We start from the raw sequence: 17,214 nt of genomic DNA, 5'->3' as shown, positions 1-17,214 counted from the left end.
TATGCTCTCACTCATAAGTAGAAGACAAAAACAATGACAAACACACACATAGCAATGGAGACTGGATTGGTGGTTACCATAGGGGAAGGGGGGAGGGCAAAAGGGGTGATTAGGCTCACATGTGAGAGGATGGACTATAATTAGTTTTTCAGTGGTGAACATGATGTAATCTAAACAGAATTCGAAATATATTATGATTTACATCCGAAAGCTACATGATGTTATAATCCAATGTTACTGCAACTAAAAAATAAATACATAAATAAAATTAATAAAAATCAATAAAACAAAACAAAACAAAACAGTTGCTAATGAACGCAGTACTTAGTAAGTAATCAACTTTAGACGTTACTTAGGGAAAGGACTTCTTGCAAAAAGTTTATAGAACACTATTTTAAGCATATTCTTTTGCACCACATATGAAAAACACAACATACCAGCAATGAATCTGACTCCCATTGTTTATAAGATTCTATGTGGCAAGTTAAGCAAGTGCTTCTCACCTCCTTCTCACCCAAAATGCCATGTAGTGATTGAAAAGATCTATTTCAAAACTAATAAATCACAAACAGGAATGCAAAACAAAAAAGAGTGCCAATACCAAATCAGAAACTTTGAGGAATTCTGAAGATAGAAAGTAATCAAGGTCAAAACTTCAGAGAAAAGACTGGGGGAACCTAAAGCCCAACATGTAGGAGAAGACTGTTACAGAAAACAGAAGCGGGTGCCTCTAAGTAAACATGAGACTAATCAACACAGCTGAGCACGTGGTGTCCTCTCAAGCAAACTGTAGGGACATTTGCACAGAGGAGACAGCTGAGAATGTGGGTATTCGGGCTAGAGGGGCAGAGCAAGGACGGAAGTAGCTAACATCCAGAAAAAGAATGACATCCCCCCATCCCCAAGCCGTAATCCATGCCTTTCTCACACAATCATAGAGACAATTTACAGAAAACAGAATAAGGTGACAGCAATTTTCAAATATAAACATGAGTATACAGACAAAAATCACAAATAATTTCAGGAAAATCAACACCTTGAAAGAGAAGCATAAAATTCAATGGGCAGATAAACTAAAACCCTGGTAAGAGAGTTGACATTGCAAAGGTAAGAATAAGTTTGAATAAAAATAACTAGTATCTTCAGAGAGAATTGAGAAGATATTACATCCTTTAAAAAGAAACAAAGATTTACAGATTAAATATTTAATCAGTGAAATAAAACATTTAATGGGCAGTGAATAAGAGAAAGGACATAGGTGAAAAAGTAGTAAGTTCAATGTTTGAACAGAATTCTCCTAGAAAACTTTGAGGAGAGGTTGCACCTAAACAGAAAAACTATCCAACAAACATAATATTTTTATAGACAACAACGGCTGGAAAAAAAACCAAGCAATATTTTCAGAATGAAAAGGGAAAATTATTTTGAGTCACTAATACTATACTCAAGATAGTTCCTCAAGTGAGATGGAAAAGCTGCAGTTTTACCACCTACAGAAAAAAATCTAGATATAAAATTCAATATTTTCTCAATATAAGACATAGTTGAAGTGATGGGGAAATGAAAGAAGGCAAGGAACAGTAGGAAAGGAGAAATAAAAGCATGTTGAGATTTACTGGATTGATCAGGACAAGGCTGCAGATACTGATTAACTCCAAATGCATAAGTTTTAGTATGTTTCTTAACTCTTAAAAATTAATCACTAGAATAACATGCATAAGATGCACAAATCCCAAACGAATGGGTGGGGGGGGGGGAGGAATGGAAGAAAAAAATGCAAGGAAGAGGAGGAAAGAAGTTAAGGAGTGGGACGTTAGAGGATGAAGGGTACTCAATAAGAAAGCATGCTAAGTAAAAAATCATAAAATAAAGAAGTTAAGTCCAAACATATCAACGATTACAATGAACATAAATGAAGAAACTTCCTCTATTAATAGTAAATTCTCAGTTTGGAAAGAAAAAGAAAATCTAGCAATATGCTATTGAGAAGAGACACAATTAAAACAAAAGAGTAAATCTCAAAATGCGTAAGGAGAAAATATACCAAAAAAATTTTTTGCAAATAGCTTTGAAATGTATAAAACAACTGCTGGTAGCAATAAAATGAGAAATTATCAAATCCACAGTGATAATGAGAGACAAACATACATTGCTCTCACATCAACAGAGCAAGCAGATGACTAAGAAGTAAACGATATATGGGCTTGACTATTAGAATTAACATTTTAGTATAATATACATATTAATATATATTCTTTTGAAGTACACATTTAACATTCACAAAAATGTCCATAGATTAGGCCACAAAGAAAATCTCATTATTCAAAACTGCAGGATCATTTCAAATTACTTTTTCTGAATACAATGCAATATATTAGAAATTAAGAATAAAAGGAAAACTAAATAGTTTAGTCATACGGATTAAATAGAAAATCAAAATTGAAAATTCATAAATAAATATATGGCAATGAGGACATGACATTTATCACCCATGAGATGCAGCAAAATCAATACATAAAAGAAAATTTAAATATGTATGCACATACTAGAAAAGAAAAGAAGGTTGAAAGTAATATGATTTAGACATTTAATTGCAGCTAGAAAAGGAAAGACAAAGGACACAGTAGAAAGAGATTAATAAAGGAAATAGACCACTTATTCTTTTCTCCAAGAAACTTGTAAAGTACAAACGATGTGTTGAGTTGAATCAAGTAAAACTTAATGGAAAATTACATTCAAAATCGCCTGACTAGTCTTGTGTGGGTTATGTTCTCATGCATTTTTCATCACTGGGAAACAGCTTGTGAATGTCGCACTTTACCATCACCCTCCTGAGCCCAAGTTTTAAATAGAAATTTTAAAACCTATATTAAACTTCAGTATAAAATGATCTTCAATGGGGAAAATATTGTGTTCACAGTTCCACTCTAAATTATTTAAAATCAGAATGAGAAGTCTCTATGTTTGCTTTTGTGCTCCTTTAAGAATAAATCCAATCTAAGTTAAAGAAAAAAACAGCAGCAGAAAATTACCTCTTTACTCCTATTAGGAGATAAACTGCTAATGGGTATTTAGAGTAAGTACAAGACACAGTCATACAAAATTGGTAATAGAACAGGAAGCTAATACTTTCTCCTCCTGGAAAGGCACAAATAATTTTCTAAAAATGATATATTTCACTCTTCATGAACTGCCTTTTATATAATAGAGTTGATGTAATTGTTTTAAGACACAGACCATAATAAACTTACTACTTGAAGAAACTGAATTGAAAAAATTAGAGAAACAAGGAGAATATTCTTTTTTAAAAAAAACATCTCATTCGTCCACAAGAAAAATCAAGTAAAAGAAGATGCTAATTAGCACACAGAGGTTTATTTATCTAATTAAATGGATTTGGATGAATTAACGGCCATGGTTATTCTATTAACACTGTGATGGCAGACAATTAATATTTTGCCACATTTAGTGGTAAAACAATGTTTTATGCCCTGTGAAGCCAATATGTATACATTGTGGAAATACACTGTAATTTACAGATCAATCATGCTAGCTCTGTAGGAAGAATCACATATATGTAAAGCCTCTCTAAAAGTTGTTCTAGTCTACGAAAGAATGGGCCTACAGAATCGGCCGTGTCTATGAGGTAGTCTGAGCTTTAAGAGTTAGATTCTTATGAAATTGGACTCCTATTTTAAGTAAGCAGAAATGTTCCAATCTGTAACTACTATGCACATAAATAAAGAATCCACATGCCAAGTGTTTAAAGAGGCCAATAATAAAATCCTTCCTATCAAATGAGCAAACTAAGAATAATTCAGTAGGAGAGGTCCTATTTTGTTTGATAATTAAAGGTCAGGCGTTGGGTTTGCCCTTTGTTTTCTTGCAACTTTATTAAATCATCATATTTAAATAAAGATGCTAGATCAGACCAATATGTAGTCAATCCTAACCATTACCTTTGGCTCTTTGATGTCACGTGCCTGATGGATGGAAAACAGCTTTATGGGGCAACTATTCTCTGCTTTATCATTTCCCTACTTCGAGTGCAGGCTTGAGATAGCACTTAGGAGAAGTGGAAATACAGAGAGCTAATCAGTAATGACTAACAGACACTAACTGCACAGAGAAGTAGAATTTGACGAGATGTTAATGCATTTTTTAACAGAATAAAAGTACAGAGAATCATCAACTGTCTGGACCAGTGGAGGGGAACATTGGCATGGATAATGAAAAAGTGAAGATAATATTCCAGCTGAACAGCGTTTGTCCCCCTGCCACGAAGGAGATGTTCCTGGCCCTTGCTAGCTCTGGTTCATTGTTTGTGCAATCAACAAAAACAACTAGCTACTATCAAATGTTTACTATGTGCCATGCTTTAAGCTTATCACTTTAAACACATTACCTAAATTTCATCCCTACAACACCACCCTGAGATTGGTTCTATTTGTGTCCCTATTTGAACATGAAGAATTTAAAGACTTGAGAAATAAAGTAACTCATCTAAGATCCTACAGCTAATGACAGAGCTAGAATTCAAACCAAGTTGACTGGAATCAAGAACCTACTTTCTTTACCACCACTACATTGGCAAAATCTTCCCATAGATCTTTCCCACCCAAATGGAGGAGATATCAAATTATGCTTAAGTCTGTCATCCACCGAAATTTCATTTCTAGAAACAAGGATGGCATTTTGAACTGCATTTTTCTAAACTGCATGAGTATATCTCAGTGTTCATTATAATGATTCCAGGATATGGCCATAAGAAAGTCCACGGTTTCATACTGAATTGATTGAAAATTGATTTCAGCATACACACATAACCCCTTGCTTAAGAATGTTGATGACCTCTGAATTGCAAGAAAACTACAAGTAAGAATCACTGCTCTACTACATTATACTAAATTGTGAGAAGGGGTATGAGGGTAAGGTGGGAAGGATTCAATCAGAGCTATATGACCTCATCAAACAATAAGGATTTGAAGTGAAACCTGCCTTAGCTAATTTTTCCTCTGCCTTTGATCTCCAGAACAGGAACTATCACCTGCATTTCTAGTCCTATTAAATGTAGCCACACTAAGGTAATCCATAGTTGATGGGTAACATGGTTACAAAATAGATTTAGATGCCAGATAGAGGAATAGACCCAGGTACCACACGTGGTAACAACCTGACAAGGGGACTTGGTTCTACCTGGGAATTTCCTGTTCCCCACAAGAAGGAGGCAATGCCAAGTTGAGATCCTCAAGAATGAGCATCTGAGAACTGAAGTGGAACTCTTATTTTCAAGTTTGCAGCTTCCTCCCCTCTCTCCAGATGGGGCCTGCCTGTCACAGATGTAGATTTTTTGGTGAGGGAAGGAGGTAAATTTGGAGGAATTTGTGGAATGTATAGAGGAATTTAGTCTAAATATGAATTTCAGAAAATATGTTCTCTTTAAGCTCAGCTTATGATAGAAAGCTCAATGAAATCCCTTCTAAATTGAGCCAGCAAGACAGGTAGTCTCCTATAGTTCTAGCTATTGAAGAGCCCAGCTGGGTTGGAGTAGGTGGTAGGAAGAGGGGAGTGAAAGTTTGTCCTGTCAGTGATAGTATTAAACACTACCCAGGGACTAGGCCCAGGAGGAGAAGACACTCAAAAAACGTCTGAAACAAAAAAAAAAGAATCTGTCAAACATCTCTTGAAATACACCAATTTAAATAAAATAACGTTCTTTACACTTTGCCTGAATTTTAAAGTGCCACTGTATGGACAAAATCAGGAGGTATAGACGAGTGTGATGGTCACTGAGGTCAAGGTACTCTTGGTTTCTGAATTTCAGTCATGACTCCTAACAGACAATGACCAGTATGTGAACAGCATAGAGACACATACTCAGCTGAGAAGACTTGATATTGTACAATAGTGTCTACCACAGTATTTCCAAGAAACAAGAATGGCTTTCCTCACTAAAATAGGTGTTTCAATGCCACACTTCTATTCACTCTCCCTCCTTCTCAACTGTAGTCTTGGAGCCTATTCAAGATAACTAATACTTTCAAAGGAATAACAATAAAATAAAAATATGAAATTAATCCTGGTGGCCCTTAGGTAAACAGACTCCTTTGATGCTTATCAGCCTTTAAAAATCTTTAAGAATAATAAAACCTATGTTCATAAAACTCCCATGCCAGTGGGTATGAAATGATCAAACCCATACACTGTTGGACAGGATATAAAATGGTGCTACACAAGAAGTGTTACCACTTCCATTTCTGCCCAATGAGGAACACAAAGAAAGTAGTCTTTCCATGAAAAAGAGTATAAAAAAATACCCCTTCCCATCACAATACGGGAGAGAACAAAAAGGCAATAGGCAGAAACAACTAAGAATAAAACAGAATATTGTAGCATCATGCTAAAAGAGAAAAAGAAACCATTTTCAGCTTGAGAAGAAAAGAGCAAAGACATTTTCCAGGGCATATGGAATGGAAGCAAAAACTCCAAAAATGAAAAGAAAGCAAAGCAGTTTCCACACAAAGTAATATAAGTACACTGATATATAAGAAAGACACCCCAGGGTGGACCAGGAAAGGGCAAACCCAATAAGAAACTCAGGAAAGAGGATCTAAAAGAAGTTAACAATATAATAGGAGAGAAACAGTGGAAATTTCCAGTTAAACATGGTGACTTGAACAAAGTATTTCTCTCTCCCTCGCACTAATCTGTACTAAAATGATAATAGTTATAACTCATAAGAGCAAATAGAATGAATAAGGAGAAGATCGCAGACAAGATACAAACAAACATTTGGAGATGAGGAGGTCACTGGCTAGGACATTGACCACCGCGTGAACCAATAAGAAATGTCAACTCATGCTTCAGAATCCCAAAAACACGCAAGAATTGGAGGCTGACCTTCAAGGATAGGCTAAAACCAGAATGACTAGTTGGAGTAGGTTTAAAGACCAGGTCGTTTTCCCTAGACTCTCCCAGTCAGGTGCGTGCCTCTCCATGATCCTGGCAGATGTTTAATCCCTGACGAGGCTGACCCAGAGAAGCTTAGAACTGGGACACCAGGAACAGTGGAAATCAGGATGAAGGGTCAGATTGAAAACAAAGCACCAGAAAGTGTGAATAGAAAACTAGGAGGCCCTGGCCCATTCTTAATCATCTCAGAATAACAGCAACAAGCCTTACATATCCTGAAAAATAGATGGGTAAATTCGCTTTGGAGGAATGACCATAATTTGGAGATCAAGCAGTCCACATTGGATTGGGACAATGGAGAGCCACAAAGACAGTCTCATGGGGAAGAAGGGCTGCTAGAGTCCTGATTCTGGTTTGTTTCAGAGGAGTTTTATAGTTTTATCAAATAGTTCAGGGCCTCAATCTGTGACTAAAATTCTATTGATTAATTATATTAATTATGAACGAGTGAAAAGAGGAGGCAATTATGATTAGGAAAATCAAAAAGTTACGCAAGGAAAGAAATTTAATCATAGTACACTATGTGGCCTCACCATGTACAGTATTTATATTATCATGAGACTGTAAATACTGTATATTAATTAAAGCCAAAAAGTAGGAGACATGTATTTGAGGACAGGAATATAACAGAGAAAATCCTCTCTTGATGTATTCCTTTGTACACTGTAAATCAATAGTTATATCTAGAGGCTTGTTCAGATTCAGGCTTAATTCTGTTGGTGGTTTTCAGATACTTCCATCAGGACATCATGATGTCTGGCTGTCTCTCTTCTGCTGATGCTAGCAGATACTGATAATCATTGTCAAATGGTGATTCCTAAATCTATTATTCTTTCTTAATTTATTAGTGGGATTACTTTTAAAAGAGAATTTTCCCCTCATCAATGACTAGGTTACCATGAGGTGAATTTCATATAGGAATCACAGAAAATAAATGCTTAGTCATTTGCTTTATCAGTTTTCAACACTGATTCTTTGTTTTTATAAGAGTTTCTATTGGGTTTCGCATGTTAATTTTATAACCTGCTATTTGGCTAACTTCTCTCATTGTTTGTAGTATTTCCATTAATTCTTTAGGATTTTCGAGATATATCATCATAAATCTGAAAATAAAGATAAGTTTACCTCCTTCTAGCTTGCTTTCCTTATCTGTAGAAATGTTGTTCTATTCCCGACTCTCTATCTTTCATAGCTTTGTATGGGATTCCAATTAATAATTTTTCTATTGGTTATTTTTACGTAAAATTAGTTTTTCAGTATTTTGAGGGGGATATGGACAAGATAGCTTTTAGAGGTTTATGGAATTTTTCTTTTCTCTGTTTTCATGAAGTGACAAAAATGACAATCTTGCACACATTGAGGTTTCCACATCTGTTTCACTCCAACACTTCTTACTGGACCTTCTCTTTCCTCTGCTCCTACTGATCCCATCCTGCACAGAAGTCTACTCCAGAACATTCTCTTCAGTGCAGGGCTTTGTCTGGGAAAGGTGCTTCAATTTGACATTCTAGAGAAGTCACAGGAGAAAGACCAGCAGACCACTCCAATATCACTAGTCCATCTCATGGTCTCCTTGCACACATCCACTCACAGGAACCATCAAAGTCCCCTCCCAATTGCTGTTGTCCTAAGAATGGCAGGACGAGCCACCAGCATATACCTCATGGCAATTTGGTGGTTTCCTGGCTCTGAGAGCAGTCACTAGTCCCCTTGCCTTAGCTGAGCTTCCTCCCTCACGCTTTCTGATATCACACAGTTCTAAAGCTGTTCATGGTTTGCTCCTCTCACTCCTGTTTTGAGCTTCACAGAGCTACCTTATCACCTATAATTGTTGCCAATAGTTGCTCTAATTATATGAGGGATTTCAAAACCTATGCCACCACCATCCTTCCAGAATCCTTTCTTATTTTTTTTAGCTATATCCAAGAATTACTTTAATAAAAATAAAACTTAACTTGAAAGAGAGAGAAATCAGAGTGCATCAGATAGACAAGCCTCAACCTTCCTTGATAAGCATTTTAATTAATTCCTTATTAAAAATTAAAAATATCAAAATCTCATTGTTATCATTATACTATGGTGTACACACTGACTCTTAAAACTATGTGACCCTCAATAGCAACAAGCACACCCAGCACCCAATCTTGGTTTCTAAGTACCATTTTCTAAATAAAAGGAACCAGGGCTCTTTGGAGAAATGGCTGATTCTAGGTCTGGGACTGGGAAAATACAATATAAAACCAAAAGCATCTTGTAGGACCACGAAGTAAGGAAGTGCTCAAAAACCAAAGGGATGAAGACACTTCAAAAGGACGTAGGAGGGGCCAGCCCCTTGGCTGAGTGATTAAGTTGAGGCACTCTGCTTTGGCGGCCCAGGGTTTCGCCGGTTCAGATCCTGGGTGCAGACATGGCACGGCTCCCCAAGCCAAGCTGGGGCAGCGTCCCACTTGTACAGCTAGAGGCATTCACAACTAGAGTATACAACTATGTACTGGGGGGCTTTAGGGAGAAGAGGAAAAAAAAAAGATTGGCAGCAGATGTTAAAAAAAAAAAAGACATAGGACCCAACCTAAAAGAGCTCCCAACGGCCAAAGCAGGAACAATTTGAGCAACAAAAGAAATAATGCACCAGTGTATAATAACTAGGATGCAGATAAAATATAGAATGACAAGTTAAATTTGAATATCAGATAAACAGTGAAAAATTTTTTAGTCTAAGTATGCCTCGTTGCAATATCTGAAATGCTGATCTCTATATATCATGTATAGGTGGACGTATACTAATAGTAAGTTAACTATATAGTAAAAAGAAATATAGGGGCCGGCCTGGTGGTGCAGCAGTTAAGTGTGCACGTTCCGCTTTGGCGGCCTGGGGTTCGCCGGTTCTGATCCCTAGGTGTGGACACGGCACCGCTTGGCAAGCCATGCTGTGGTAGGCGTCCCACATATAAAGTAGAGGAAGATGGGCACGGATGTTAGCTCAGGGCCAGTGTTCCTCAGCAAAAAGAGGAGGATTGGCAGCAGTTAGCTCAGGGCTAATCTTCCTCAAAATATATATATATATATATATATATATATATATATATAATTCTTTGTCTATAACAATAGGTTTAATCATTCTCAACAATTCCTTTCATTTCACCTAAATGATACTAAATCTAAAAGTTCTCCCAGGAGTTAGTGATGTATCTGTGACCTAGATGGACGCAATCTTACAATCAAAGACAAGATTATGGAGGCCAGGTTGGGGAAAACCAGATAATCAATTCTCTTCACAAATGTTGCATTAACAATATTTATTTCTGCTTCATTAATACAAAATGAGTGCACAGGATTTGTGCACTGCCATATACTTTAATAAAATTGAAGTGTCAATATTCCTCTAGCAGTTATTTCTTGCCCTGTTTTGCCCTCATGGAATTTAATATTTAAAATTTGTGAAATGGAATGTATTTCTTAGCAAGATGACAGAATCAAAATTCTCTTATAGCATTCTCCTTTTACCTTTTAAACTCTTAGAGCATCTATGTCAAAAAGTTCTTAGGTGTAGGTTAAATCTGAAAATTACTTAATTTCAAAACATAATTATAAGGGGTTTTTTAACATTGCTAAATGAAGGCCAGTCTTGGAAAAATGAGTTTCAGTAAAAATTTTACAGTCAAAAAGTAGCAATCACCTCAGAACATTGTACCTCCTTAGGTCAAAAGGCAAGACTTGCCTTGATATCGTTTGAGTTTAGAAAATTTCACTGTGATGAATAGCATTTCTCTTTAAAAAGAACAACTTCAATGCCTAGTTCATAAATTTTAAAATATTTACACTGAAAACAAACTGGAATAAGACAAGTGAACAACTTTTAACATGCATTCTGAAATGAAATTCTTTGTGAATTTGCCAAATTCAAAAACTATCCTTACTGCCCGCAAACACAGTAAAGTTCAATATCCTCTCTAAGATTTTGACATACTAAAGGATTTTTACATATAAATTCTTCTAACTGGAAACAACTAGAAAAAAATGATTTTTCCAAAAATAAGTTGAATCATGTCTCATTTGCTTGCTGGGTGCTTAACGAATAAAGAGTCCGTGTATAGTTTGTGCTCTCTCTCTCTTCCAAAACATCAAACCACCCTGGGAGAGAATGCATAATAATGCACTGATAAAGCCACCTGCCGTCTTCCAGCACAGCGTGCTGCCATTATGAGAGGGATCCTCCAGGTTTACCCAGTGAGAAGGGAGAAGACTGCACTCACCGAGCTGGGGCTAGAGTGCCGCCTGACTTTTGGTGACTCTTTGCCGGTGGAGGAGGTCTTAAAGTTAATGCAAGCATTGTTCTCAGAATGCACCCTCTTCACTTGATTAGCTGGTTTCTCAAATGGGTCAAAAGTGCTCTGTGTCCTCTGAACCCTGACTTTTTTATCCTCAGGAATTGTGTCCAGGGGTTTGATCACTGAGTCCATTCCCTGGCAGTTCCGTGTAGACATCTTTGTGACACATATCTGGAAAAAAAAAGAAATTAAACTCAGAACTCTCCATTGAAACTTTCATATCACTAAACATGCTGATTTGATATTCTAGAACACATGCCAATTTAAATTTCAGGAAATACCCAAAAAGGCCACGTTCTAAAAGCCCTACCAGCTTAAACCACAATATGTAAAATTCCTTATAATCATTCTGCTTATACTCACTTAGGGCTGACACTAAAAAGGGACACTCTAGGCCTGGACTGCGATTGCCCTAAGGTAGTTCTTGAACTCCACCACATGTTTTACCAACTGACTGCAAGTGGGATTCTTCCTGAATCATTTAAAAAGTTGGAAAACTTGCCTTTAATAAAAAATCAGTTGAGCTACATCAGATGGCCATTTTAACTGATGGGCATCACGTGAGCAGTTAACATGGCTAGAGAGAAAGATCATTACGTTCTTCAAAAATTTTATGCTTGAATATGTATGTTTAAAATCTGTCCCCATCTTGATTTCATCTGCAAACTGGAATGAAACATATAAAAAAGCTAATGGTTAAAGATGTGGAAAAACTGAAAACACTGTGTTTTCCTAATACCGAAACTAATGGATGAAAAGGAATAATACTGTAAAAGAAAAATGGTGATTACTACTCAATTCCAAATTTTGTTTCCATCATTCCACTAGACCCCTCATTCCTTCAACCTCTCCGCTCCTTCTCCGTGCACAGCACTCTCTCATTGCATGTCAGTCTCTCTGACTTTTGCTCCTTGTTTTCCATTTTATGTTCTAGCCCTTTCGTTCTCCCTGTACTCTGGAGACTTTGTTGTTCTTATTAAATAACTGTACAGCCTCTAGCTTGTCTGTAAAGCTAGGTAACTTTATTATTCTCTCTAGAGAAAAGATAACTGTGAAATTGCTTTTAAGGGTTTTTTTTTCTTGTTGTAAAAAGTTTCCCCATCTCTATTTTAAAAAGCAAGGAAAGAGAAGATATTTAAGAAAATCTCATACTGTTAAAGTAAAAATATAAAATGTCTAATATGTACAGGATGACTCCATATGGGGAATAAATGTATCTATGTGTATGGACAGATACAGATACAGACAGACAGATACAGACATAGATATAGATATTTGTATGTATATGTATGAGCACAGTGAAAGGTATAGATGGAAATACATTAAACTGTTAACATAAGATACCTCCAGACACGTGGAATTGAACATGGAAAAGGAAAGATTACTAATTTTTTATATACCTGTATTGTTTGAATTGTATAATAAATGTCTGACAATGTAATTTTAAAAAACCACTAGAGTAAGAAGGTACATATAATTAAATGAAACACTCTCAAGTTTTTGAAACAAAGAAAATTTACTTAAATATTAAGCATCAACTCTGTCCTAAGAGTGTGTCGCAACTACTAAGCACAGGCTGACTTATAATCAAGTCAAATAAGAAGGATATCATCATGCTTTTATTGCCACAAAATTGCTGAAAATGTCTTTAAAAGACTCAAGGAAAAGTTCTCTACTCATGAGCAAAAACTAACAATTTATCACAACTAGATTAGGTGCACTCAATGTTTTTAAAGACTTACATGTTCTTCTTAAGGATGTAAACGCAACAGGCAATAGATGTGATGTGGATGTGAAACCACCCCCATCACTGAAGCAACTGAATTATAAAGATAATACATAAACACACAGGCCTGAAAAGTCAATGAGCCCCAAGCACAAGAAATACAAAGAAAATGACATGAAGGCATATTGAAAACAAATTGCTTAAAACCAATGATAAAGAGATTATCTTAAAAAGGAGCCAGAGAAAAAAATAAGTACTTTAAAAGATAAAGTATGACAGCAAATATTTGGAAACTAGATAATGCGAAAGAGGAATTAGAATGTATCTTGAACCAAATGAAAATAACAAGACAAAATAGCAAAATGGCAGGATGCAGCTAAAGTAGTACTTTAGCTCTATAAGAATTTATAGTACTAAATGCACGTAGGAGAAAAAAAGAAAGGTCTCAAAGCAATAAGATTACTCTTTAAAATACTAGAAAAAGAAGAACAATTGAAACCCAAAATAAGTAGAAGAATAAAAATGATGTATAAATATCAGAGTGGAAATAGATGAAATAGAAAATGAAAACAACAAAGAAAATCAATGAAACCAAAAGCTGATTTTCAGAGAAGATCAAAAAAAGTGATAAACATCTAGCCAGACTGATCAGGACAGAACAAGAAAAACAGATTCTACTTGGGGCCGGCCCAGTGGCCTGGTTGTTAAGTTTGTATGCTCTGCTTCAGTTGCCTGGCGTTCACAGGTTTGGATCCCAGGCACAGACCTAGCACCACCTGTCAAGCCACACTGCAGCAGCATCCCACGTCAAAAATAGAGGAAGGCTGGCAGAGATGTTAGCTCAGCGACGGTCTACCTTAAGCAAAAAAAGGAAGATTGGCAACAGATGTTAGCTCGGGGCCAATCTTCCTCACAAAAGAAAAAAGAAAAAAAACAGATGCTACAAATGCTATGAACAACTTTACACAAATAAATTCAGCAACTGAGATGAAACAAATTCCTTGAAAGACAAAAACTACCAAAGTGCACTCAAAAGGAAATGGATGACCTGACTAGGCCGACGTCTATTAAAGAAATTAAATTTGTAGCCAAAAACTTTATCACAAAGAAAATTCCAGGGCCAGAGAGCACCACTGGTGAAGTAAACCAAACATTTAAGGAAAAAGCAATTACAATTCTACAGAAACTCTTCCAAGAAACCGAAGAGGAGAGAATACTTCCCAACTCATTTATGAAGTTAGCATCATTCCACCACCAAAAGCAGACAAAAATATTACAAGAAAACTACAGATAAATTTCTCTCATGAATATAGATATAAAAATTGTCAACACATTTTTAACAAATTCAATCCAATAATATATAAAAAGGATAATAAATCATGAAAAAGCAGCATTAGTCCAAGGGAGGCAAAGTTGGCTTAAGTTTCATCATTTTAATATACCATGGTAAGAAGTCCCTAAAATGACCTCCAGTGATGGCCACTTCCAGGTATCACACTCTTCTTTAGTCCTCAGATCTTGAGTGTAGTAGGCTGCATTCGTTGACTTGTATTCAGTAAACAGAATACGGCAAAAATCACGGGATATCACTTCTGAGAAAAGATTATAAAAAGATCATGGCTTCTGCATTGGTACTGCCTCCCTCTCGTTCCTTCTTTCTTAGATCACTAGCCCTGGGCAAAGCCAGCTGCCATGTGACGAGGCAGCCCTGTGGAGGGGCACAAGTGCAGCTGGACTGAGGACTGCAAACAATCAGGCGAGTTGCACCTTCAAGCGCAGCCACAGCCCTGGCCTACTGCTTGCCTAGAACTTCAGGAGACACCCTGAGCCAGAGGCAGCAGCTAAGGAGCACCTGCATTCTAGACCAACAGAAACTGTGAGACGAAAAATATGTTTGTCATCTTAAGATGCTAAGTTTTGGAGTAATTTGTTATGTAGCAATAGATAACTAACACACAGACTTTTTTAAATCATAAGAGTATCTCAATAGACTCAGAAAGAGCATTTGACAAAATCCAATACCCATTCATGATTAAAACTCAACAAACTAAAGATAGAGGAAAACTTGCTTGACATGATACAGGGCATCTACAAAAAAACTACAGCTAACATAAAAGTTAATAGTGAGAAACTGAATGCCTTTCTCCTAAGAACAGGAACAAATCAGGAATGTCCACTCTCATCACTGATTCAACATTGTATTACAAGTTCTAGACATTGCCACAAGCAAGAAAAAAGAAATAAAAAGCATCCATATTGTAAAGTAAGAAATAAAACCGACTTTATTCACAGAAAACATTATTGTCTATGTAGAAAATCCAATGAAACCTACACAGAATCATTAGAATTAATAAGTTTTCAAGACTACAAGATAAATGATCAATATACAAAAATCATTCGTATTTCTGGATAGTAGCCACAAACAATACTAGAAATTTAAATTTAAAACACATAAACAGCTTCAAATAATATAAAATATTTAGTGATAAATCTGACAAAATACGTGCAAGATCTGTACACAGAAACTACAAAATATGGCTGACAGGAGAAAAACTAAAAGGGAAAACCGAAACAGAGGGACCAATTCCTGAGCCTTTCAATTTACTGTGACACTCTCAGGAAGAAACTAATCTCTATGTTTTGGCCATAAAACCTTAATAATTTCTTTCTTAACTTAAAAGAAGATCTACACATATACATATAAATGAAGTGAGGTAACGAATGTATATAAAATGATAATATGAAAAGTGTAAATGGGGATTGGATTGACACAGAGATGATGGGAAAATGGTGACCATGTTTGGAGTCTAACCCTCTCCTTGAAGCATAAACTCCATGGAACTATCTCTTAGTTTTGCCCAGGAGAATATGGAGCTAATCCTACATTCTATTTAACCGTACGTTCTATTTTTTACTCAAGGTCTTTGAACTATCTTAGTAAACTAGACTTTCTCAGATGGAAAACTCCATTTATGGTGAAATACATGGGCAAAATTTTTTCTAAATATATGGGGAAAAATTCACGATGAAGTACAACTTTGTAGCACATGTACACTAACACAGGCACAGCCAAAAAAATCAGCAAGGGGTAAATGACACATGTCATTTCAACACATCAGCAGAGGAAAGAAGAGCTGTAAGGATAGCATCAAAGTTACGAGAATGAACTTAGTTCTTAACTAGTTCATGAAATCATATAAACTCATACAAACCTTTCATTTGCTGCCCTTCATGCTGTCAATTCCGGCAAAACTAAGACTCACAGGATTATCTCTTAACTTTAGGAGACAAAGGGACTCCAATTGGAAATTTTCAAAACTCTCCAAATCTATATAATTTAAGGCAGAAAAACTGTTACAGAATCTACCACAAGTAAAGCCTTATCTCCTTCTTCACACCTTATATTGATGGTCCTACATTCATTAAGATGTTTCCAGTCAGGTAGCCTGTCATTTAATGGGTCTGACTGTGACACACTTGATAATTGCAAACATCAGTCCAAACTGTGCACCTGTGGAAACCAGCTTCTCTAAAGTACTCTACCATTAAGACAGAGGAGCGGCAGCCTTTTCCTAATTTTTAAGAGGGAAAAGTATTTCAACAAAATTTCTAAACTTCAAATATTTCCCACAAACATTCTTAAACATTTCAAGTTTATCACTTTTGTCATCTAGTGGCAAAAGACAAAATTCAAGTAGAAAACAATCATTAACAAAAAACAAGTTTCTCCTGGGGGATAGCGTAGTGACCTGAACATGGAGAGGTAGGCAGTATTATCAAATGCTGCTTGGTGATTTGTACTGAAATATAAACTGATACTGAGAGATGAACTCTGGAACCAGACTACCTGCGTTCAGACTCCTGCTCCATCACTCACTACCTGTGTGACCTCTGGCAACTTAGTCAACCTCTCTGTGCCTCAACTTCCTTGTCTATAAAATGGGAAAAAAATAACAATTCAAACAAATAATCATAAATATAATAAATAATAATAGGAAACCATAGGTTTGTTTTGAAGATTAAATGAGTTAATTTTAAAATGAGCTTAAAAAGTCCCAATCAATAATTTTAAATAGGTAGCACGTTTCACAGGGTTTACAGTTGGCAGGAGGTTCATGTGCTTTCTGATCAGTTGTGTTCTGTCCTTTGTGAATTGCCTTTTTTGTCATTGCTGTTATCCAATTTTTC

General features: G+C 36.1%; 1 protein-coding gene across 7 annotated transcripts in view; it reads right to left on the bottom strand.

Annotated features, from left to right (window-relative positions):
- The window catches only part of CDK14 (cyclin dependent kinase 14), a 550,632-nt gene that overhangs the window by 411,245 nt on the left and 122,173 nt on the right, over positions 1-17,214 (bottom strand). For all 7 annotated transcript variants that reach the window (XM_014842923.3, XM_070508163.1, XM_070508157.1 and 4 more), the window contains one exon: positions 11,226-11,471. In XM_014842923.3, coding sequence (XP_014698409.1) covers positions 11,226-11,471 — 246 coding nt within the window. The remainder of the gene's footprint in view (positions 1-11,225; positions 11,472-17,214) is intronic.

The sequence above is a fragment of the Equus asinus genome, chromosome 1, assembly GCF_041296235.1.
Source record: "Equus asinus isolate D_3611 breed Donkey chromosome 1, EquAss-T2T_v2, whole genome shotgun sequence".
NCBI classification, from domain to species: Eukaryota; Metazoa; Chordata; class Mammalia; order Perissodactyla; family Equidae; genus Equus; species Equus asinus.
Note: the sequence above shows the minus strand (reverse complement) of the source record. Positions and strands in the feature narration are given on the sequence as shown.